The following is a 24994-nucleotide window of genomic DNA, read 5'->3' as shown; positions in this document are numbered from 1 at the left end:
GAGTATGATTTCATGTATTTACTCTGGTGATCTGGGCTGAGCTATGCTGAGTGACAAGTGATTATTTCCTGTCTTTTGATCGCTCAGAAAAACTGCACATAGATACCCACAACTTAATTCTGCATCTGGCTTAGTCATCTTGGAGTATTAAGAAGAGTTTATCCTGACTAAACATTATTAATGATGCACTGTCTCTTCAGGTGCCCTGTGTATATTTTAATGGATTACTATGTGGATACAACTGGCGTCTCTACTGTATTAAAGCATCCCTGTTTCGTGTAGACCTCTGTTGAAAGATCTCCATCTCTGCTGACTCTTCCAACACACGTTACATATTTCTTTCCCTTTGCGCACTAATTGACTATTTTAGTCTCATCTCAACCCAGATTCGTGCTCCTACCATTGTGTCTTAAACCCACCTGATTCCAAAATAAATTCATGTTGACTGTAGTGCCCATCTTGTTTAATTTATCATGCTGTTTATCTCAGTATAAGCTACAAAAAGACATATGGTAAATTAGTTTAGTGTAGTAATGATTTTGTAGTGTCTCCAGGGAAAGGATTTGTAGTGGTTCTGCTGTGAGGGTCTAACTGCTACTTCAGTGTGTTATCTAATTAAGGGCTAAACATTGCTGCCAGTGTTTTTCAGTGAGTGCTTTATTAGTATGGACTGAGCTAGCTGTGTGAGCTAACTGTAATACAGCCCATAAATTTACAAAGGGAATCAGGGATTTACTGATTTACTCCAAGGCAGGCCATCAATGCCTCTGTGTTTATGTTTGTCTTGTACTGATTTTGAAACTGTTTAAAAATACTGGGTCTTTATTCTTAACATGACTATGTTGCTAGCTTCCACCTCACTTACAAAGAATTATTATGAACACTCTACTTTTCTGGGAAATCCAAAGTTGCTTAACTCAACTTCACGGAGTCTTCGGCAGATTTAAATGCACTGTGGCAATAGCACACTCCTGCATCTGACACAACAATGATGTAAATGACTAACTCCATTCTTTTAGACAGCAGGCAATGGGCTTACGGTCATGTTTGTCTTTGCTGTAAAAGCCTATTAACAAACCGCATAAGTGCAGCAGTGGTTTAGGAGCAGTAACATGAGAGTGACCAGAATAAAAAGAACAATATATAATGTTCCTGTTCGATAACCACACCGCAGGTAATGAACTAACCTCTCCCACATGAATATTCATTATAGACTCAAAGCTTTAGGCTAATGTGGTACTGTGTGACCTTGCAGTCTACGGGAAATAACCAGCTAGCCCATTAGTAATTGTTAACATCAACTCACCAGTATATTTGCTCTTTTTGTCCATCTGCTCCTAGGGGCTATCAGCTCCTAGGCTGATAACAGTGAAGTAGAATTCATTCACTTGCAGCATCTAAAATAGAATTGGAAGCATATGTACATCGCATCCAGTAATGTGGATCTTTATAGTGTTTCTCTTTTGCTGTTGAAATGATTACATACATAAACATTTATTTTATTGGTTGAGATGAAGATATTTGTCAAGAAACTGAGATAAATAAACAAGTGAAGGTACAGTATGTGTGCTCTATGTGCATACATGGTTGCATGTTGGGGTGTGTATAACCCAGTATACTTGACGAATGGAATAACAAATATCACATTTTTTGCCAAACCCAAGATATCCAGCGTACGCGATATGAACAGTAATCTTTGAATTCAGCTGTCTCATTGCCAAATGTTTATAAAATCAAGCACCTAGCCATGCAGTCTGCCTTTACAAGCATTTGTAAAAAAAAAATAAAAAAAAAGGGGTTATTCTAAAATGCTTACTGAATTTAAGCGTGGTACCAGTGCAATGAGACAGTTTGTTAAAGTTCTTCCCAGTAGATAATTCACATTCACACATGGTACTGCTACAAAGTGAAAGCATTTAGGAACCACAGCAACTCAGCCATGAAGTCACACACCAGTATTTACATCAGCACAAACAGAGTGTGATGGGAGCTTCATGGTACAGGCTTCTGTGGATGAGCAGCTCCTGTGTATGTGTCATAATGTTAATCACTAGACAACCATGCAGTCTAACTACTGATGCTCACCTTATTTTAAAAGTCCAGTCAGTCAGATCTGTTGTCACTATTCACGAGTGAAGTTGTGTCTTCCTCTGTAGGCATGTCCATGTGTCTGTCTATTCAACACATGCTTTGTCCACATACTGCTCTACATGTGTCTTTATAGTGATGTCCCCTGCTAATGGAAAATGTAATAGAGACTAGCTATTATGACCCTAAGCAGTGGAAAGAGCAACCAGTAGCTAATATGACTCCTGGAGAAAGGTAGAAGGCCAGGAGGAATGTGCTATTGTGGACCAGCAATGCATGCATTATTCAACAGTTCTACTCGCATGGCTGATGATAATGATTTTATCAAATCTGGCACGGTGGATGTTGGCGGGTTGGGGGTGGGGATGTGCACTTTTTTTTTGTTCCCTTTCCAATACAGTATGTTCATGAATTTCAATATGATATGTTTCGCAACAGAGATGGCAGGAACCATCAAATGAGAAACCGATCTCATCCCGTCAGCTCTTAACTGATATTGCCACCCACACATACACACTGTGATGACATCTGATAAGGATCAAAAGGTGGAGTCTATTGTGCTGAAAGGCCAGCTCAGGTGGGGTGGAAGAGAGAGGGGAAAAACACTTGTGTAGTGGTGCTCCTACCAGTGTTTATTCAATAGAAAACTCTACTGGTCAATGGGCTTTGATATTCATTTACCCTGCCCTATCCTAAACTCTGACACACAGCTGACAGAAGACTGTGTGTGCGTTCTTATTACACAAAGATCCCACCAGATGATGAGTGCAGACAGAGCAAAACAACAAAAAAACACACCCCAACATCCTGATGTTTTTGCAGCCCCCCTACTTCTCTACTTGCATAACATTCTCCACCTGCAGTTGTTGTTTTTACCAACTCTGTTTTCTACTTTTTCAAACATGCCATCACATACAGTACATAACTTGGAGTTATCATTAAACTACTGACTAATTTCTTCCCACTCCTTGGATAATTGCATTACAGTCCAATAAAGGAATGTTTGGGTTGGAGTGTGGGAACAGGTTTCTGTTCATCCTCCAGGACCGGCTACTTCCTGTCTCAGCCAGTTCACAGCACGACACTACCTTCCCCAGTCATGCTGTTAGATAACACGGAAGACTGGGAAGGTAATCGGGTCTGATGTGTAGACAGGGAAACTAGGAGACAGATACATAAGTGCACGTCCATGCATACAATCCTACGCAAAGGAATTATGTCATGCAAGAGGCACAGTGGTGGGATAGTCTCAGTAAGGTGCTGAAATGTCATCATGTGCCTGGGGGGGAAAGTGCTGTGAATGCATGTGTGTGTCTGTGTGTGTGTTTTGTCTGTGCATTATCATGTAGTGACTTTGTACTTGTGACTGTCTCCCCTCTTTCCCCTGTGGAGACTGTATGAGGTCCTTTTGTTGGGTAGATCTGTAACCTCTCCTGGCCTTTGTCCTGACATGTTTGCCTGCATAAATGCTAGACACCTAAACACCAGCTATTTCAGTAACTTCACAGTGCAGAAAACAAAGACAACAGGGATCATTGGCCTATTATATAAATGCGGTTGTCTTTCCTCATAAATGTTCTGTTTTTGGTGATTAAGTTTGGTAATATTAAGAACTCCGAGAGCTCTTTTGGCAGACAGTAAAGAGCAAATTATCTGCAGACAGAGAGACAGTTACTGATTGTTGTAGAGTAATTTACGCATTTTTCTTACTGGGATTTGCAGAAACACTGAGCATATTTTGAGATGGAAAACTTTCACTAGTTCTGGATGAAACTCCCCACTGAATTTCCCGCACAACCGACAAATCAAAAATGTTCCTTTTGAAAAAAATGCCTGAAGGATATTACTTTCTTTCTTGATTGTGCTAAACCTGGTTTTAGCTCCATAAAAGCCCAAACGATCATTTCTTTGCATTTCCTGCTCTTTGATCTTGGCATTCCTGTTTGAATCTTAAATGAATTAGGTTAAAAAAGCATAAAACTATTAGTTACTAAAGAATAAACGAGGAGCCAATTGGGAAATACCTCATTATTGATACTGCTCATTATCATTTCTCAAATCCAGATCCAGGATATATTTAAAGATAATTATTGTTTGCCAAAGAACTGCCTAGAAGATGCTATTGCTGAACCATTAGGGAATAATTGGTTTAAAATATCTCTAATCAATCTAATTCCCCATTTTCTAAATGAATCACACCTGAATAACTCAGCAATAAAAATTAAGTGGTACAAAACAATACTCAAGATTACTCCAAAGTCAGTTGTTCTTTTTTAATGCTCAAGTACTGAGAAACTACTGAGTATGATTAATGTTTTTATGACTTTTTGTTTACTGCCACTTAGTTTTTGAGGCAGAGGCAATCAGTATTAAATACAGTGGGCAGTTAGATCTAAGTCTTACCTAATGATTCGCTTATTTAGTGTCTTACATAGTTTATCCCCAGTTAATAATCAGCATCTCTTATGAAGTTGTACTTAATGACTTATTAAGAACTCATTGATGAATAATTCTTTCACAGTTTTGTTTCTTGTTCTTGCTCTCAGTAATTATGAAGTATATATTATAAGGTGTGTCTGTGTGTGTTTGCTTGTGTTGACCACAAGGCAAATAGCTATCCCATATATGATGTAGTCCTGCAACAGTGATTTGGACTTTGAGGGTCCACCGTAGATGATGTTAATCCAAGCTGACAACCCATTTCAGAAGGCTGCAAAGGTTCAGCACCATGTTTCTTGATATTCAAAATAGTCAAATTGAGAGAAAATAGTCAAAAACATCAGAAGAGACTTAATCCTTTTTTATTTGATACTTGAAATAAGAATGCTGGCTGGGTTATAAAATAGTAAATACAGAAATGATGGAAGAAAAGACAAGATTGCAGCAGAAGCATAACATGAGCAACAGCAGCTTGTGCGAAAGGCTTCAGAGAGACAGAGAGTGAGAGAGAGATGCGTTTTTCATGTACTCCACCACGCAATATCTTCACCTTTCTATTCAAAACCACATGTGCCTTGCAGGGTATTTTACTTTTCTCAAGTTAGCTAGCTGATAAGTATTTCCTGCTAGCTTACCATCAGTAGAGCGTTGGTTTGGGCTATCTATTATCTTTCCCCAGAATTACTTACTATATCAGCCTATCTTTCCTTGCAGGCAAATATCGTTTTCTTGTGTGTTTGTGCATGCCCATGCTTGTCCACTCCACTCCACTGTGCCTTTGTTTGTGTTTAGAACGAGTCCAGAAAGCCAGCAATTAAAAAGAGGACTGGGACATTTAGGCTTAGAGGCACAGACCCAGCATACACGCTGGCAAGCCAGAGGAGGCGAAATTGGAGCGAGAGAAAGAGCGAGTGAGCTGTAGATGAGAGAGGGGAGAAGGAGGGCTGGGTTGGAGCGCATGTGGGAGAGAGAAAAGGGGAAACCAGAAAAAAAGGGGCGGGCTTACACTCAGTACACACACACCCTCCACTACTAAGCCTTCAGTCTGGTGTAGGCACGCAAAAAGACAGCAAGTATTCAAGTATGAGTCTGTGTGTGCGTAAAAGCTGCGCTGAAGTCCGGGAGACGTTTCACTGATGCAAGGATTTCCCTCTTTTTAATTCTTGAAGAGGACGCACACAGGCTGTGTTTTTACCAGTTCAGGGGATTAACTGCAACACGCACGGGGACCTATTAAGTAAAGGTAAAGAGACCTGTTTCTTGTTTTGAGGACGTTTGGTGAGCTTTGTGAGAGGTAGAAACTGTTGCCTATGGTGACTGGCTTTGTGTTATGTGTGATTAGATAAGTTACTAACTGTGTGTAGCACGTGTGCGTCTTCATAGAGTATACGATTTGTGGCATACCTGTGTGTACGTCTTTATGTGTGTTAAGATATGCTGTGCAGTCCCACACATGGTGTGACTACTCTTCTTTGCTAGTACAGTATAGGCTCTGTTACTGTTTGGGGGATGCCTTTTTCTTTCTTCCGCTCTTTAGGTTCTTCCGCTCACTTCTTGTCACACACAAATTGAAATAAATACACGAGAATTGCACAGAAAGCCCATTTTGCTTAAATGCTAATCCTGCATGGCCATTTTATGTGTGACGATGAAAGGAGCTTATCAATCATTAATTTTCTGTGTTGGGACTTTGCCTAGTTTCCCAGTGGTGCTAATTTAATGATGATAAAATACCTTAACAGCTCTGAACCCACAGCACCTGGCAGTGCCCTTTGAGCTGTGGCGTTTGTTCTCTAAGAGTAGGGGAAACACGGTGAGGCGTGTTATATCCAGTGCATGTGTTTGGTTGTGTGCGTTCACATACTGTAACAGATCTGATATGCAGAGTTATGAAATTTCTTGAGATAAAAGTGTCATTACTCTCATTTCAAGATCAAAAGATCAAGTGCTGCTTTCAGTAATTATGGCCTGTCAGAAGCTTGTTAGCATCTGCTCTGTGAAGAAGCATAAAAAGCACTCAGTCCTCGACATTATACCATCAAAGGTTCACGATGGAAGATGTAGAAAGACAGATTCACTGAGAAATTTGGATAAAGACATCAGCCTGCTCTGTGCATGTGCGTATGTGTGGGAATATTAAGAGAGGAGAAAAGCAAAAGCAAAAGAGTGAAGCGGAGGATGAGACTGGCAAAGAGGGAGACTTTAGAGCTACTGAAAGTCTTGAGGGAACAGCAGTTAAAGGCAGATTGGTACAGAAGACTTAGCAGAGTTGCAGTAGGCAGCAATACATGATAAAAAAGTAGGGAAACATTGTAAAGTAAGGGAAATACAGAAAAATTGGTGGGGATTCCTCAAATATCCATTTCCTACTGAACACTGCAGGCATATTTAGCATCTGTCACTCAAACGTGTGTGCATTAGAGGAGGTGTGAGGTCTCAGCTGTGCCAGGATCCAGACAGCAAAAAAATTACAGCGGATCAAAGGGCAAGTAGCCTCTGCTGTCCTTTCCTCCACCCTTAAAATCCCTCTTCGTTGCTGGGAAGGAAAAAAAAACCTTTGGTGGTTGGCTTGAGATTTTTCTCAACACCAATTATCTACTCAGCAGAGACCATGTGAGGAATCCTTTCATTTTGCTGTCATTTTGTTGTTTTGGGACCTAATAGGGAAAGCAAACGCCTCACTGCCTATCAGCAGTATTTACAGTAGATGGTTTGATATCGGTGTGGTTGTTTGATAAGCCAAGCAAAGGGCTAACCCCAAAAGATATCCCTGTTATATAAAGTCAAATCATAACAGCTCAGTAGGCAAACTTTTAAAGAGACTGTTACACGCCTCTCTTCCACAGAATCCCGATAAGAGCTGTCACAGCACATTTTTGAGTCAAACTGTAAAACAAAGAGCTCTACAGCAAATCAATTTCCCCGCTCTGCCTTGTAACTTGGTGAAAAACTGTGTTCATTCTGTTAATATTTGCTTTTCTCTCTTTCTTCTGATGACTGTTAAACCAGATCTCTGTGTCGCTTTCTTGTGTTTTCTTCACCTTATCTGTCTCGCCTTCTTGCCACAATTCAATGCCTCAGTTGCCATGAGGAAGTTGAATATTGGCAGGGTCTTTTGAGGAAGCGATCCGTGAAAGGATTTACAGTGACAGATAAAAACTGGTGTGTGTGTAAGCGCGTATATATCCGCACACTTTTGTTTATATATATATATATATATATATTTATTTATTTATAAAAATGACAGACTTTGCAAAAGCTGGGGGAAAAGAGGAGGGATGGAGCCATTATCCCATTCAGGTTTTTTTGTGTCCATTTACTGTGTACGCAAGCGTGTGCACGGAACAAATATGTGCACATCCACACAACCACACTGTGCTGTGTATACTGTAGGCTAATAATGTGTGTGAGCATGAAAGGGGGATGGGACTTTGTTAAGTGAACCCTCTGGGTTGGTGAGTGTGTGTCTGTTTGTTAAGGTGTACATACTGACCCAGATTGATACACTTGCTCTCATGCTCTATCAGCTCACTTTTAAGGCCTGTGTGTGCTCAGTTCAGAGAGAACATTGAATTTACCGACAGCTTGGATAGGTCTTAATCACAAAACAAGTTAACTTAACAATGACGAGTTTCCTTTGGGGGAAGAGAATTTTGCTTTCTGATGTAGTCCATCTCACGTGACGACATTAACACATATTCTTTATAAATGCACTGATACGTAGGTATAATTAGTGTATTAAATAAGAGTCACCAAATCAACTATACACTCTGATCTTTTCATGTAAATTTCAGTTTCCTGCATACATTAAATAACAAATATAGTATTTTTCTTCATCATCGTCTGTTGTGTGTTGTCTACTGCAGTGAATAAATCTAATAATTAAAGATATAACACACACGATGCAGGAACAGTCTTTATATGTGTCTTATTTTCTAAATTTACCTTTTATCCCTCTTCCTCTGTGGTCCACTCATTTCTGCTGTTAAACAAATGTGGGGCTTATGCTCTTCCCCACCAACCCCACCACCATCCCCACATGCAATCAAGCTGTTTAAATGTTTGTATTTCAGTGTGCGCCTCTGGGTTCTCTGTGTGTGTCTTCTACGTGTGTGTGTGTTCATGTTTCTCACTGTCTGTTGCCGTCATTTGGAGCCAAGTAAGAAGAGAAATATCGCTGAAGTCTGTTTTGGGAAAAGCAAGGGAAAACTGACAGCTGAGGGTGGGGGGAAGTTAAAATGTTGTTTTTTCCCTCTCTCTTCTCTGGCTTCACTGAGTTTCTCTAATTACGCTGCTGGTTCAGTTCCGGCTATACGCAAAAGCAGAGGGAATCCCTTTGCAATGCAGATTGTAACAAAAAAGGCCGTAGCTCTGAAACCGAGCGGGTCAAGATCAAGTGGATGAGATGAATCTGTGGGTTAGTAAGATGAGTTACGGAACAGGGGAAAATATGTTTATGCTGCAAAAAAATCAAAAGCAAAGATACATTTTTCAAATATTCCCCCAGCTCTTCTTTCTGGATAATTTAACTTCCTCAGTTGTATTTAATAAAAATGACTCTAATAAAATCTCGTAATGTCATAAACCGTGCTGTGGGGGTTGATGGGTCACACATGTTTCCCTATTAAAGTTGAATAGGTTGGAAATCATTTGGATATCACATATACTGCATACACATCTGGATGTTTCTGGGCACTTGTGAAATATTTGGAAATTATGAAATGCGTATGTGACTATGCGTGATTATGTCATACTAACGTCTTTGCTTTTCCATTATGAAATGTCACTAGTCTGGTTGAGCAGGACTACTTTGTTGTTACCTAAGCACTGCAGATCAGGTGGAGAACATTGTCCCAGACTCCTTAACATTAACCCCCTGATGAGAAGTAAAAAAAAGCAGAAGGGATGCCTCTAATTTGTAACGGGGGTCTAAGCAGGGGAGGGGTGTCTGACATGAGCTGGCATGTGCTCTCATCATTTCCTCCCTTTTGTCTGTTCTGTCTGCTGATGAATTAGGAGTTTCCTCCTTCCTTCCTTCCTTTACTCCCTCCCTCATTCTCCCATGCTTTATTTTCTCTTTGTGTCCCTCTTTCCGTCTCTTGCTCCATCATGAAATATTTCAATCCTTACTCTCTGTGTGACAGCATTACCACCCTTGTCATGTCTGCCCATTATCTCTGATCAGTGTGGTGTTCCAGCCCACACATCAGCTCCGGATACCAGCTGATGAGGTTGAAACACGTTTGCGTGTGTGTGAATGCATTTTAGCGGTTAGATTTTATTTTCTAGGGCACCCTCAATTCATAATATGTATAATTTGGTATACTTTGCGATCAGTCTCCACAGGATGTGTGCAGTGTGAGATTATACCTGTCCTTCTAAAGAATATCGTTTCAAAGTGTGTGGTTTCATGGAAAAAGGAAGCTTTGCTTTGAGATAACCTGAACAGGAAAATGCTTTAAAAGACCTCAGAGTGCGAGAGAGGAAATGCACGTGTGTGTGTGAAGTGCTGAGTAGGGATTTAGAGCTAGTATTACTGCGGCAGTGCAGAGAACTTTTTCAATGACTGTGTTTATGCTTTGTTTGCACTGGGAGATTTGGCCTTCCTGGGATCTTTTTTTTGTTTGTTTTTTTATCTCTGATTGGAAATCTTTACTCTCCTGTTTGGAATCTGTTTCTCTGTCTAACTTCACACTCACTGGCTGTATAATTAAAGCACAGGAAACAGGCCACTTAGCCATTGTCTCTTCTCTTTATTCCTTCTTCGGCCCCATCGTTCTCCTCAACCCCCTCATAAGAGCTGGCAGGCGACTCAGTTCTCATCACACAGTCGCACTTTACGTCCCTGCCTGTTGACCTGGAAGTGATGCAGTGGGATATTGCAAGGCAGTCTGAAAAGCCTGTATGTGCATTTGTAAGTGTGTGCAAATATGTACGTGTATGTACAGTATGATGTGTGTGTGTGAGAATGACAAAAGCAAGGGCTTACAGGCAAAGCTGCATGACTTTTCTTTGTTCTATGGAGCGAGTTTCTTTGGGGTAAGAATAGAAAAAGCTGTGATGAGTCCTTTATGAGGGCTCTTTCATATTGAGTGATTTTGTTATTGTCCTGTGGTGTGTTAGCTTTTAGGCACGTGAAAGTGTGTGCATATGTGCCTGCGTGATGTCAGGTTGTCTTTGTTGTTCTCCCCTCAGGCTGGCACTCAGATGTCGGTCGTGTGGAGCTTTTACAGGTCACTAATGCACTGACAGAGGAGGATCTATTCACTGTAGCCACTCAAAGTCCAAACAATAACCCCCTAGCTTTAGCCTGCACAAGAGATCAACTCCAAGGAAATGGACCCATTGACCTAGATCCAACCCCATCCTCCGAAGAGATGCCCCGTAAGTAACATGCCGTTGATATCCTCATCTCAACAACAGTGTTGTGTTTGCCACAAGATATCTCATCCCCATTGGCTCGAATCAGGGTATAGTAATGTGAGGATCCGTGTTCTAACAAGCCCACTGTGGTTTACTAGTCTTCATGATGTTTATGACAGGTTTTAGAACTGATAATCAGAAAAAAAGAAAGATGACTCAGTCGTGCATATAACCATTAGTTTCAGCCCTAGACTTATTTTAGTCTTCCTGTGTGTGGGAAACTGACCTATTGTCTACTAGAATTACTGGTGTGTGTGGTTTTCAGCTGGTGAAATTTGCAGAACTGGGCGTCGGTCCCCTGTGTCATTCTCTGAATGCTTCACACCTTACTGCCACGCAAGTTATGTTTCTGTTTCTGCATGAGATGAACAAATGGAGAAAGAGACCACAGTTTGTGTGGTGGTAACTGAGATAAACAAATTAGATCATATTGAAAATTATAGTATGTGTGTTGCAAACCTAGCCTTGAAATTCCAGCTTATATTTTCAGCTACTGCCATAGTTTTGTGTTTTTATTTTCATGTTATTTTGAACGATCTCGTCTTCTAATTCCTTTGAATAGTGTATAGGTTTAAGTTTCCCAGAACTAAACTCTATTGTTTTTGGTGGTTTGTGACCTGTGTTGACCCGAGAGCCGGCACAGTGAGCCGATGTTTGCCTGTCACATTCTTCCTGAGCATTTGTTACCCCTGTCCCTCGCTGCAACACATTGTCTCCTGTGTCTCCTTCAAGCTAAACTTTGTTTGCTATCCTTGCTATTGACTCAGGTGCACGGATGCACTAAGATAACTTCCAAATCCTGCTGTTCCCCTCCCCCAACTCCCTCAGGCCTCACTCTGTGCTGCCCATTCCTCTGCTGCTAACATATTTCATTACATTACCTCTGACAGGTTTATACTTTGATGTTTTCCCCCGCTTTTGTCTCAATACCGTCTCTTCCCTTAATTTTTAATTTTCGCTTTCTAGTACTCCCACGGTACCCACTAATCTACGCCTTACCTAGTTTGTTGTTGTGCCAAAGCCTCGCTCTTGCTTTCTGGTAATGATTAGGGTAGTACTATAGCTTTAGCAGTAATCTTAATTAAGTGATAACAGTGTTGCTTTGTGTATTATTAACTCTCTTGGCATTACTCTGAAATGTTGAATCATTTTCAATAATATAAGTAAACTTGTACTGGTATAGTTGTAATAATTAAAGATTAATCCTGCTGTTTTTGTTTCACTGAGCTCAGGCGTGGAATTAGCACAGAAGTCCATTTACATATCTGGGTTAATAACCATTTTCAAGCAGATCGTGTAAACTCGTATTTGTTAGAAAGACTGGATCCTATAAGTCCTGTGTAAACAACTCAGTCAAAGAATTACATCAATGTGGATAATCTCAGTTTGTGTGCAAAGATTAATTGTTTTTGTGTTTAATGTGCATAACTCCCATTTTCTGCAAGCAACTTTTATTTTGAAAGGTAATTAAAGACTGCAAACATATTTGAGCTTTTTCATCAAAACAGTAGCAAACTACCAGTTTTCCTGGAACAATTGCTCCCATCATTTTTAGAGACAGTGGTTTGGTCACCTCCTAACTCACTGTAACACACACAATGGCCTCTTCAATGGCTCTCTTTTCTGATAGTCTTGCAGTCATGTCATTACTGACAACAAATCAGGTCTGTTCACGTCTGGCCTACTTTGAACTGACACAACATCCATCTCTATCAGCCCCTCAGGACCTATCAGCACCACTACACCTCTTTACCTCTCGTGTCTCCTTCCGCCTCAGCACACATCATTCTCATCTGTCTACCTGTGGCCCAACACTCGATTCCACCAGCTCCCCGCCGCATTAACAGCCTCTCATCCCCCTTTCACCACCATCATCATCTTTTTTTTCAGACTCTCTTGCCTCTCTCATCTCATCCCCCTGTCTCAACCTCCCACCTCAATCAGTCTACCTTTGCCTAAAACCCTCTTATCCCTCTCTCACACCCACTCTCACTCTGTTTTTTCACCGTCCCTTCCGCCAGCACAGAGCACAACAGAAGTATTACCCGCCAATTTGGCTCCATTGAAAGCACTTTGTGGTTGTCTTTGACTGTTGATGTGTGTCAGTGTGTGACTTTGTGGCAGTGCCGGGGTTTGACTTACATTTCTGAAGATGCTAATATAAAGATTGTTTGGATTTGGCCATGATTTTTTTTTAACCTTGGTGAGGTGATCAGTTCAGACTTTATTCGTCACCACAGTTTGAACCCTTTTAGGCAAGCTTTCTTGTAATTTCAGGAATAGTTTTCCAGGCTTCTTAAAGGATATTCAGAGCTATTATCTGTATGTTCCCTGCCTTTTTTTGTTCTCTGTCAAAATTTCCCACACTGTTTGATTAATGGTAAGGTCCGAGCTCTTGGGAGGCCATCACTGATATTTATGCTTTTACTGTATTGGCAGTGTGTTTGGGATCATTAACATACTGAAAAATAAAAGTGCTGCCAATCAGATGCTTTGCAGATGGTATTGCATGTGTTAGTAATTTCAATTCAAGTCAGTTTTGACAATACCACTGACTAAAAAGCAGCCTCAAACCATGACAGAGCATCCGTGTTGCAGATAGCTGTAGATACCTCACTCCTGACCTTTCCTGTTTATATCGCTGATGATTTGAACCCAGACATTTGAATTTATCACTCTGTAATTCCTGTTGTTTTCAGCCAAGTTCTGGTGTCTTTTCCGAGTTAAAAGTGTATTCTTGACAGCTATCCTTGGACTGAGATTGTTTCTGATGAGGCTTTGGCAATCTGTAGATAAATCAGCTGAAGGGCACGATGCATCTCTCAGGTCAGATGTTTAGTGGAGTTTTTCCACCAAGTTTCTGAAGGTCTTGACTTTTTATCTGGTGGAGATAATATGTTAGGCCTGCCATGTCTTCTGCTGTCTTCTTTCTTACAGCTCTTTGGGATTCACCTTGGTGCAAAAATACTATTATATGCCTGTCAACCTGTGTTATCGTTGCCATTTTTTGGAGATATAACAAAAGAATTGTGGATAAATTGCACATTTCTGCAACAGGCTCCTAGTAACAAATCACCTAGGGGGTCAATTTCAAAAAGATTATTTGCTGTTGTCTGTTATATCTGGTGATCCCTTGAGTTAGGTTCCATTTATGATTCATAGATCAGTGTTAAATGACTTAACAAACAAACAAAGACAATGAAACTGAAAATTAGTGATTGCCAAAAGATTCAAAACTGTGAAAGACCTACAGAAAGACTGGAGAACTATTACCCAAGAACTTCTTTTAAAATCATTTGGAAGTCATGCTCCTTGGAGGCATAATATTTGAGACTTTTGTATAGTACTGTACTTGATTAAAAATAGTAACAGATTAGTTGTATTTTTGCCTCGTCTTGACTCCAATTTTTAGTTTAATGCGTTATTCTTTTTTCATCTTTTTCTCCTTCTTTTGACTCATCTTCCTCCAACATGTTTTCACGCCCATTTCTTTTACTCCTCCTCACATATTTGAAGCAGAAAATCACCACATGAATATTCAGTTGATTGGTTTTGATGACTGCGAACCGATTGTCTGCGCAATCACCATCTCATCAGGAAGGACGAGTGAGCGTTGATTGAGCAATGGCAAAAAAGGGGATGATTTATTAATATTTAACAAACCGCACACGGTAGTTTTTCACGTGCCAGTCAGTCCGCTACAACATGTGGTTTTGACCTTATCATGTCACATATTAACCTACAACAAGAGTCTGAGTTGGATGTAATACAGAGATATCTTGATCTTCTAGTGTAAAAGCCTTGCATTGTAATGGAGGTTAAATTGTGGGGTTTCCTGACTTTGAATTCATGCAGCGACTCCTGATAGTTGAGGTTGTAGCAGTAGCTACAGAGCAGAGCATCAAAATCTACACACTTTCATTGACTCTTTCAGGCTCCTCGCTCAATGGAGAGCGGGAGGTAGAAGAAAATCTTCTTTAAAATATGGTAATCCCTGACTGCACCCTGCTGCAGAGACAGTCAGCTGAAATCTGAGTTAAGGAGCATACAGCGTAAGCTCTTAGAAAGCCAGAGGAGCGTATTTAATGAGGTTAGTGACACTTGAGGAGCCAAGCAGAGTGAATTGGCTGACAGTGAATTCCACTGGCCTTTATCTTTTTTTTTTAAACATGATCCTCGGTTGCCACACTGACCCCAAATCTCAAGTCTTTTACGTCACATTGCCAATCTGTGCTACATTTTTTTTCCTAGCTTTCCAAAAACATTTTTTTAAGGAATTGTTTTGTCTACTAAAATAAAACCCAGTCTAATTTTCTCCGCTTCTGTGTTAGAGGATGACAAGCAGTGGGGAACATAGTGAATGAATAACAATCATCTCATATCCTTCCACTCCACTTTGTTCTGTCATCTCTGCGTTTTGCTTCTGTGGCCTCAAAATGAAAGCCCTCTTCAGGAAGGAATTATCAATTGTCCCTCGCCAGTTAAAAGAAATTAATGTTTGATTTAAGGAATCGAGACTCGTGCTTGCAGCCACACACTGTTTGTGTATCTGCATGTGTGTTTAAGCTTAGAATTGGGGCGCGTGCCTTGTCAGATCCCGGAAGGATGAATAGAAGCTAATCTCCCTCTTCCAGGGAATTCTGCTGGTGATGTCTCAGGCAGTCCTGTCTCAAAAGAACTGTGGGAGTGCGGCGGAGCGTGCACTGCCGTCGCAACAATGGTTTAATGCTGATTTTATCTGTTGTCACGCTCTGTTTTGTAATTTTAACTTATTTTATGTATTTTATGACTATTGTTCCTTTTATTAATTGTGTTTTTTGTAAGGTGACCTTGGGTTTCTGAAAGGCGCCCTCAAATAAAATGTATTATTATTATTATTATTATTATTATTATATTTTCAAAAGCATATCTGACTCTTGTCTTGGCATTAGATAGACGTGGTTCCTCCTCAAATGTGAACAATGTGCCCACCTATGTTTGCAAACAGATGCATACTTGTGAATAACCCCAGTGATTCTTATTCATTTGGACCAAGAGGCTTCCTGCACCCAAACATGCTCTTATTTTGGTAAGTTTGGTGGTTTGCTAACATGTGGTGTGTGCAGGTGCGCATGGAAAAAAAGAGGAGCATAGAGATCCTCTGATAAGGCCTTGTTGTCACATTCCCATGGCAGTCTGTCTGGACTTGTTTTTGGATTGAATTTTCCTCCAATAGTAATTCCTTTTTTTTTAACTCCCCAGAGTAAGCATAAAACCTCACTCCGCCAAGTGGGAGGAGAAATGGTAACAATTCAAAGAATGTGAGAGGTGCAGGAGAAAGGCCTCAGGGAAGGGTGATTCCAATAATTACGTCATGTGTTTTAGAGCTTCGTGGGGGGTGTTGTAGTTTGAAGATGTAAAGAAAGGTCAGTCAAGCTGGGAGCTTTTCTGGTTTCAGCAATGTTTAGCGTAGTCACTGTTGCAGTCTTTAGCAGAGATTGGATTTATTTCTTTTGATCTCCTTTTTTAAGCATCATTTTTTAGGTTTTTGGATGAAGCACATCTAAAGAGTGTCGTTAAGGGCTTCAAAGCGGCCCAAAAGCATGTGAGAGACTGTTTGCCGCCATAGAAGTAAATTTGTAAAATACTATGATGTCGTGATGAGTTGTTGTCTTTAACAGTGAGCTCAGTGATTCACTTGTGAAAATTCAGTGTGTCTGGTTGCAACATTTTTTTCCAGAATACAGTCAACACAGTGACGAGATGAAAGACAACAAGTGACATGTTTTGTTTGGCTTCAGTTGCATACAGTGTAGAGCTACATCAGCATCACGTACAGTTTGCGTCTGCTGAGCTGAGCTGTGTGTCACGTAGGGCGGTGCTGTGAGACAGGTGCAGAGATGAAAAGATTGGCAGGGGAGAGTAGGGTGTGTCTCCTTTGAGTGTGTTCTGACAGGCCTTTGGTATTTTTCCAAAAAGTGTGAGTGCATGCTGTGACTCGGAAAAACCAGCTCTCATTTCTCTTGGGATCCTGCAGGTGTGTCTGACTGAAAGTGTGCGCCTGCCTTTATTCCACAGTACTCCGCCGTGTGCCACAGCAAACTACGTTCATGCGTTAGGTGATAGACGTGCGGGCCTATAGGTGTTGAGCAACTGACTAATGCAACAGTCACAATGTGGCACAATGAATGTGACAGCTCCAGTAGAGAGCTGTTATCGGCAGCGCAGGTAAAAGGAGCCTCCAGTCCCGGTAATCCTCGGCCCTGTGTGGTTTGTAGTCAGACAGATGTGAGTGCTGCTGTTTGTGACATATTTAGACAATGCTTACCTTCTTTATCTTCAGTTGTGGAGATTAAATATGGAATTTTGTTGTCTCCAGTTTTCTTTCTTTGTCCCCTCTGTGTGTGTGTGTGTGCATGTGTGTGCTTGATTGCGAGTGGGCATGTGTGCATGGTAATGATGCTTTGGCGGCTGTTGCACGGTGCGCCGTGGTAATACACTCTCCCGATGCGTTAATATACTGCGAGAATGAGAGGCTGAGAGAAAGAGAGCGAATAATTATGTTTCCCCTTTTGTCTCGGCTCCCTCAATTAAGCCTGAAGAGAGGCAGACTGAGCACATGTCTACTTATCCACTTAAAGCTCAGCAACAATAGGACCCCCCAATTTCTCTGACTTTATCTCTCCCTCTCACGCCGTCTTTATTTCTTCCTCCTTCCCATTTTCTCACTTTTCCCTATCAAACTTCTTGTCATACCCCAGTATTTTTTTCCCCTCCCTCTCTGTCTGTACCAGACTCGACCTCCCCCCACCCCTCTTCATGTGTTTCGCCTCCAGCCTCGCCTCACCTCTCAGCTCTACAGGGGTTTAACAGAGAGCTCTCCCTCCTCTCCTTGTTACCCTTCTCCCTCTGCGGTGCCTTGCTGGGGGGCACCGGGAAGAGGAAAAATGAAGAGACTAAACATTTTAGACTGTACACTGCCAGAGGAAAGGCAGTGGTTTGATTTCCCCTGTGTTTTGTCACTCAGGATTGTGTTGTTTGTTTGACCCCTGTGCATTTGTGTGTGTGTTTTGCACCTTCCCGACATAGCCTGTATGTTATAGAATATATGGGTTTGCAAAAAGGATGTAAATTCAGTGAAAGGGTCATCAGTGTTTTTGTGTGTTAGTGATTTGCATTTACTCCACATGTTAATCTATCTATAAAGCACTCCAGCTGAGACAATGAAGTCCTGTTTTTATAGTAATTGTTAAAAATGAACCAGCAGAGGAGCCATAAGCCCAAAATGAATATTCAGCCTATTTTTTTAAGGTGGGTGGGGGGCAGCATGTGGGTCGGCCTCAGTGGGACAGAGGGTGTAGGAGAGATGAGATATAAAGGACTGCATGAGAGGCAGGAGAGCTGTATCAGGGTCAAGTTCAGCTTATGTAACTGCTTCCCACAGCTGGGGTTGGGATGCGCTGCACTAGCCTATCTCGGATGCGTTTGCACACATGGTGTTGTGGTGCAAAGTCAGAGTTGAAAATCCTCTTTGTAGTTTCCATCAGGTTTCTGATCAGATGCCTTCACTTCTCTTATTGTCCTGTTTACTTCTTGTTATCTAAAGTCTCATTTCTGTGTCATTTCCCAGAACTGTAACACGGTTGACTTATTGTTTTTGTGCCCCAGAGAATTTAAAAAAAAAAAGATTACTGTATATAGAACAACAACACTAATAGAAAAAAATAGCAGCTGCAGTCAAAGTTTAGTAAAATTAAGATTTTACTTAAACCTGCAACATAGACCTCGGGGGAACAATTGATGCTTTTGCATTCGAAAAACAGGTGACTCACCAGATGTGGTATCTCAAAACAGATGCTCCAAACAGTGCGCTAGTGGCCATATGCTTTGAAAGTACATTGTTGTACATGGCAACACGAGGGCTTTCTTCCATCATTTTCCTGCTTATTGGCTTATCCGGCTGCAGTCAAATGCGTTTGCAGCAGACTAACTACTGGGCAAATGTTCACAACAGCAAGCATGTTTGCTCTTGCATTCCTTCACACTATACATAGCACATTATGGAAATCTCGGTCTACTCTACGCAGCTCAGGGCTGGTATTAGAGAAAATTAGGTCGTGTTGGCATGGATCATTTAATTGAGTCTTAAGCACAAAATCGTTCCCATAGCTTCTTTCATCTTCTGTCATTTTGCTGTTGGTGTGTATGTGTGTGCGCTTCTCTTTGTCTGCACCGAAATAGGGGGTGTTTCCCAAAATGTTTTGTGCACACGCCGTTACACGTCTGCGTGGATTTGGTGGGCAGTGAGTTTCAGGGTAGAGTTAGAAGAAATTGTGGTTGTTTGTGAGTCCCCCCTTCCCTTCCCCCCAAAAAAACCCTTCAGGCTCAGACAATACGTCTTTTCTTTGTTTCTGATGAGCTGTTTATATGTGTGCATTTGATTATTTCTTGTTTCTCTGTCTTTTTTTTAGTCAAACTGCATTATCTTAAAAACCATTGTGATTTATTCCCTTTTATCATCCACATTCATATTCTACAGACCGTCTTATATTGCATTCTTCACAGCTGCCTTTTCAGCTTTACTTGACCAGCTTTATGTGACATACTGGGCAGGTACTCCTTCCTTCTACTTGTCTTCTCACTTCTTCTCTGTGTGCGTTTGACACATCAGGTCACTTTGAAGTTGTGAGAGCACTGCTAAAGATCTCTCTCTCTCCTTGTTTCTGTCAGGGCAGACTGACACCACCGTATGAGGATGTGTGGAGGATTATGGGATCGCAACGCTCTGATGCGGGGAAGCTGGTGATGTGGCTGCTTAATCATCGGTAACTACAGTTTTCACACTTCAATGATGCACAAATCTCCAGAAATAATAGATTTTTAAGGACTGATAGACTAAACAAGCAAAAAAACAACTACTTTTTAAGGCAGATTTTTTCACCAGTGTCTTTGCAGCTCGAGCCCACACTGAGAACCTGATGGTGTGGGTTTGATGATGTGTGACTCTCTGAGGACAAACTGATCCGACAGCCTTTGACTCAGCACTTCCATGTGCTTGTGTAACAGAGAGATTGAGGTGAAGTGGGCTGCTGAGATAACTTCATGATGAAAATAACACAGCTCTAAAGTGATTTCTTTGATTGTTTTGATTCTCTGTGTTGGGAATATAGTTAGTGCATAATTTGAACACTGCTCAGGGAGAAAAGGCGCTGCAGTGCATTTGTGTTGGAGTTCAAAAGTGCACTGGCAGAACACTTAAATTAGTCAGAGTTGAGAGATTTATAACTTCAGCTATTTCATTTTTTTGAAGATTTTATAGGCACTTAGAAAAGCAAAGAAGGTTTTGATGCATTATGAACAGCAGGCTGGGATAAAATGGAAAAGCAGGAAACTTTTAACAAACCTTTTATATAATGTGCGTACACATCCAAGCATGCTGTGCAAATCAAATGAGACCACTGATACTTTTGAGCCATAAGTTTTAATGTGCCATCAAACCTCTCATGCAGCACACTGATCTACTTCATTACCAGCAATTTAGATCTTGCAGAGGGCTGGTTCAAACCTTTTTACTTTTAGAAGTATGGCACACAAGGAATATTTGTTTAAATGTTTTGACATTGCAATTAAAAGACAGATTTGTCAATTTAATATTGATTCAGAAACAAGTTGTATATCTAAACCACTACTTTTGCCAGTTGTGAGGTTATTTTTCTTCTTTTCTTTTATCAAAATCGACTGACCTTACATAGATAGATATTCTAGTACAGAATATCTGACCAGGGGTCTGGCACCTGCTTTGAGTATTTGACAGTTTTTGTAGTTGAAATGAACACATTTTAAGGCTACTAACAAAATCTCAAGGCCAGACGCCTCCTTTAACAGAAAGGACTGATTAAGTTTTTAAATCTTTTTTAATTTTCTTATTTAATTCAAACTCTTTCTTCTTTCTTTGATCTCCACAAAGCAAGTCATCCATGTACAACAGATGGCAGATATGCGTGTTGTCTAAAATCTGTGCTGCTACTTGTGAATTTGACAATGTTCACTCACCATTAGATAAGACACCAGCTCCCATTTATGCAATTTGTGTGTGCTAATGACTTTCTGTGATTCATAAACTTTGTGCATACAAGTAAAGATGCAAATATATTATCTTATACCGTATGATGTGGCAAACATTACGGAATAATTTTAAACTACTTTTGTATCTGGTTTCTGATCTTTTAAGAAGAAGTTGTCTAAATTATGTAATATGCAAACTTTATTACTTGATCCACAGTTGAATCATGGGAAACGTGGAGAGTCAAAATGGAGAGAGTAGTATCCATGGTGATGTGCCGAGACATCTCTCCCGTAAGCACACGACCCGCTCACTCCGTGTCTCCAACAAGCAGCAAATCAACCGCCGTTCGAGGCACTCTTCCTCAGTGAAGCAGAATCACAGAAACTCTGAAGCCTCAACCCGTTCCTCCAGCACCCCGAGCATCCCTCAGTCCTTGGTAGAGAACGGACTAGAGTTTTTCAATGCAGCAGATGAGTTTGACAAATTTGGCATCAACCCTCACTGGACCCAGCGTGTCGCTATGACAATGAGGCCGGAGTCCTATCAGCACGATGATGACCCCTTGGCCACGCCGACTCCCGAAACCTCAGAGGCAGACACCATTGCCCAGGATGGAGGAGAGGACTCAACGGGGGAAGGGGACACTATTGCAGAGGAAAGGTTCCTGCAGCAAATGACTGAAGGACCCCGAGAGGGAGCAAGTAATAAAAAGAAGCGATCAAAGTCAGCAGACATGTGGAGAGAAGACAGCTTGGAGTTTTCTATGTCTGACCTCAGCCAGGAGCATCTGACCAGCACAGAGGAGATGGTCGATGGAGGAGAAGAGGAGGAGGGGCAGTTTAGATGCCCTAGAGGCAGCAAAGGCAGCACAGGTGAGAATGTACACAGAAGCAAAAGCATCATATTTACCGGTAGATTGTATAGACCTGCAGAAAGCATGTGTAGTTTTCTCATTCAGAAATGTAGACATCATTAGTGACAGGATATGTGGGGCCTATGCTTTTATTTGATGACTTGAAGTCTTCACCGACATATTTTCTGATACAATAGAATTAAAATATATTTCAAGATTTCTATTTGTATTATTTAAAAAACAACAACAAATAAAAGCAAAAGACAAGACAATGTAGCTGTCCAAAAATAACGACAGCTACACTGGTGATGGCTAATAAGTGGGGGGAAAAAAAGTTCAGGGGAACATGTTCAAAGCTGTTGATTTGATTCAGTGAACAGGTGATGAGGGGGAGGGTAGTGGGAAAATTGCAGGCACTCACTGAGTAGGGAGAAAATGATCTGAGAAAATCTGCTGATTGAAGGTTAGCTGCCATCTATCAGTTGCAGCAGTTCAACTGATCACAGGGTTGTTAGCTTAACTGGTTTTGTGCAGGAGCTGCAGGGGTTCAGTGTGACAGCAGGCGGTACCTGGTAACTCAACCGCTGAAGGTCTGAGCACTGCCATAGGTGGTCGTCTCATTCAGAATAATGTATGGGTTTGCCTCACACACACACAGATTCATAATCACTCAAGAAAAATCACAGACTTTCACTGAAGGACACAGGCACATATGGAGAAGGTCAAATGTTTCAGAGGTAACTGAAAGTACCTGACAGTAATCAGAACTCACCTTGCCCACAAATACACACTGTGCTCTGCAATAACCACCTGTGTGTGTGTTCCAGGCTCAACTGAGAGGGCATCGTCTCTGGACCATCTGTGCAGCCAGCAGAGTCCGGGCTTCAGGGGGCAAAGGAGCCGTTACATAAAAAACTGCAGAGAAGCCGAGTGCGACGGAGACGGGGAAGTGGAGGAGGGTTTGATGTCTCCAGCAGAGGATGATGGTGGGGGGTATGGAGCTTTCACGCTCCCCTGCCGACGCTCACACTGCCTTTCTGAAGGCTTGACTGGGCTCGGTATTCCGGCTACACCTTGCCCTACCTTCCAGGGACGACGCGCACAGACTACTCAGGTATTTCATGAATATATATACCGATAAGTATTGAAAGCAGATGGAACAGGACTAAGGGTAAAAGTCTTCTTGCTCTATTTTTTTCCAGTATTGGAAAAAATACAGACTTCTAAACTTAGAATAATTGAGGACTTTGTTTACCAGTGCTGTCCAGGAAGTTCAGGGGCATCACAGACATGACACCAGTTCATCAAGTAATTAACATGTTGTTGACAACCAACGGAATTTCCTGTCTGTGCTCTGGACTGGTGTATATGCATGTTATATCTTTGCAAATCCAAGCATCCAAACATGTTTGTATATTTGTGCAGTTGGGAAGAGGATTACACAGAAAGATAGTCAGATAGAAAGTCACCGTGGGACTTCTGCTCACATACTGAGCTTTGAACGACAAAGACATTTTGAACTTTGAACTTTATCTAGAGGATTTTCTTTGTCATCTTACTAAAACAGATAAAATCAAAGGGTAAGAGGAGGAAAGTAAAGTTTATGTAACGTTCATGCAGGTAAACATAAAAGCTAAATTAGTAGAATAAATAATAATATCCATGCCTCCCTAGTTGCCGTGCGTCACTGATAAAAACAAAGTTGCTAAACAAAAAGTACCAAAATACTGAACCAAGCTTTTCTTTCAATGCATTCCCAGAACCCCCAAGCACCCTTGGATAGAGATCGCCATAAGTGCTTATTATATATTCATCTAGTCAGGCTGAGGGGGTTGTTAGATATAAATAGACTGACAGCACAGCGAAACAAAAAGAAAGAACAGAGGGAGACTCAGTTTGGTGAAAGCACAGAAAATTTCATACTCAAAGTGGAAAGCCTTTTTTAAAAATCAGAAATTCATACAAAAATGAGCACAAAAGGATATTAAAGTGCACTTATGCAACTGCCAACTCATGTATACAAACAAAAGTAAACCCAGAAACCGCTTGTGCAGCCTACGCTGTCAGTTCTGTGTGAGAGAATTAACGTCTTGTGTTATGCAGATTGAAGCTGTTACTTCTCTGTCTGATTTTGTGCAAATAAACCAGTTTCCGTCCATTAATAATGCTTAATCTGTTTCTACCCTGTTTTTCTGGATGACAGGACATCTCTGGTGTTTTAGGCGAGGGGAGCGAGTATGGCGACAGTGGGATTGATGGCGTTGCCCCTGAGATAGATGGAGAAGGAGAACTGCTCTCCCGGCGGTGTAAGGCCATGTCTGCCTCTTTTTCAGTGTACTCAGCTACAGAGAGCAGTTTTTTTAATGGCAGCGACAGTGGGAGCAGCAGCGCTGGAGGAGTTGACGGAAGAGGAGGCGAAGGAGGCAAGGGGGGAGTTTATGAAAATTTCCGGAAGGAGCTAGACAATCAAGCCTGGGTTAGTTACACTTTTCCTATGTTATTAAAATATAGGTAAATTCCGTGTATTTCTAATTCCTTAATCTTTTCTCGTCAGACAAATCGGGGCCGAGACTGCACAGAGGAGGCAGGCTCTGCTGTAAGTGATGAGCAGAGTAGCGGCACACTCAGTAGTATGTATCCGCCTGACACTCTGATTAGCTGTGCACACGGCACAGTCAGGAAAGCAGGGACTCTGGCTGTGAAGAACTTCCTGGTTCATAAGAAAAACAAGAAGGTGGAACCTGCAGCGAGACGCAAGTGGAAACAATACTGGGTTTCTCTGAAAGGTGTTGCACAGATTTTCAGCACTATTATGTTTAATGTTTGTGTTGGATTTTACCTGCGTGTGACTGATAGATAGGCAGAAACTGTAAGGCAGCAGGTGTCCATCCAGCTTCAGTCTGAGTACTTTATGAATGCTTAACTAAGCACAATTGTTAGTACATAAAAATGCTTCTGCACCTTTACTCTTTTGGCTGCTGCCTTTAGGGGTCCCCACACTGGATCATCTGCCTCCATCTTACTCTATTTCTAGCATCCTCCTCTGTCACGCAAACCAAGCATGTCCCTCTTCACTACATCCATGAACTTACTATGTGGTCTTCCTCTTTCCTTCCTGCCTGGCAGCTCCTTATTCAACATCACTT

General features: G+C 41.4%; 1 protein-coding gene across 4 annotated transcripts in view; it reads left to right on the top strand.

Annotated features, from left to right (window-relative positions):
* Window positions 1-5540: 5540 nt before the first annotated feature.
* Window positions 5541-24994, top strand: part of LOC113030261 (T-lymphoma invasion and metastasis-inducing protein 1-like) — a 50862-nt gene continuing 31408 nt past the window's right edge. For 2 of the 4 annotated variants that reach the window (XM_026181518.1, XM_026181515.1), the window contains exons 1-6: window positions 5541-5770; window positions 19660-19754; window positions 21212-21867; window positions 22676-22962; window positions 24052-24324; window positions 24403-24634. In XM_026181518.1, coding sequence (XP_026037303.1) covers window positions 21219-21867; window positions 22676-22962; window positions 24052-24324; window positions 24403-24634 — 1441 coding nt within the window. In that variant the 5' untranslated portion in view covers window positions 5541-5770; window positions 19660-19754; window positions 21212-21218. Of the gene's footprint in view, window positions 5771-10722; window positions 10912-19659; window positions 19755-21211; window positions 21868-22675; window positions 22963-24051; window positions 24325-24402; window positions 24635-24994 lie in introns of all 4 variants that reach the window. The other 2 variants (XM_026181516.1, XM_026181517.1) reach the window with 2 other exon arrangements.

This window comes from Astatotilapia calliptera, chromosome 10 (genome assembly GCF_900246225.1).
Source record: "Astatotilapia calliptera chromosome 10, fAstCal1.2, whole genome shotgun sequence".
NCBI classification, from domain to species: Eukaryota; Metazoa; Chordata; class Actinopteri; order Cichliformes; family Cichlidae; genus Astatotilapia; species Astatotilapia calliptera.
The sequence above is the reverse complement of the archived record's forward strand: the minus strand, read 5'-3'. Positions and strand labels throughout refer to the sequence as shown.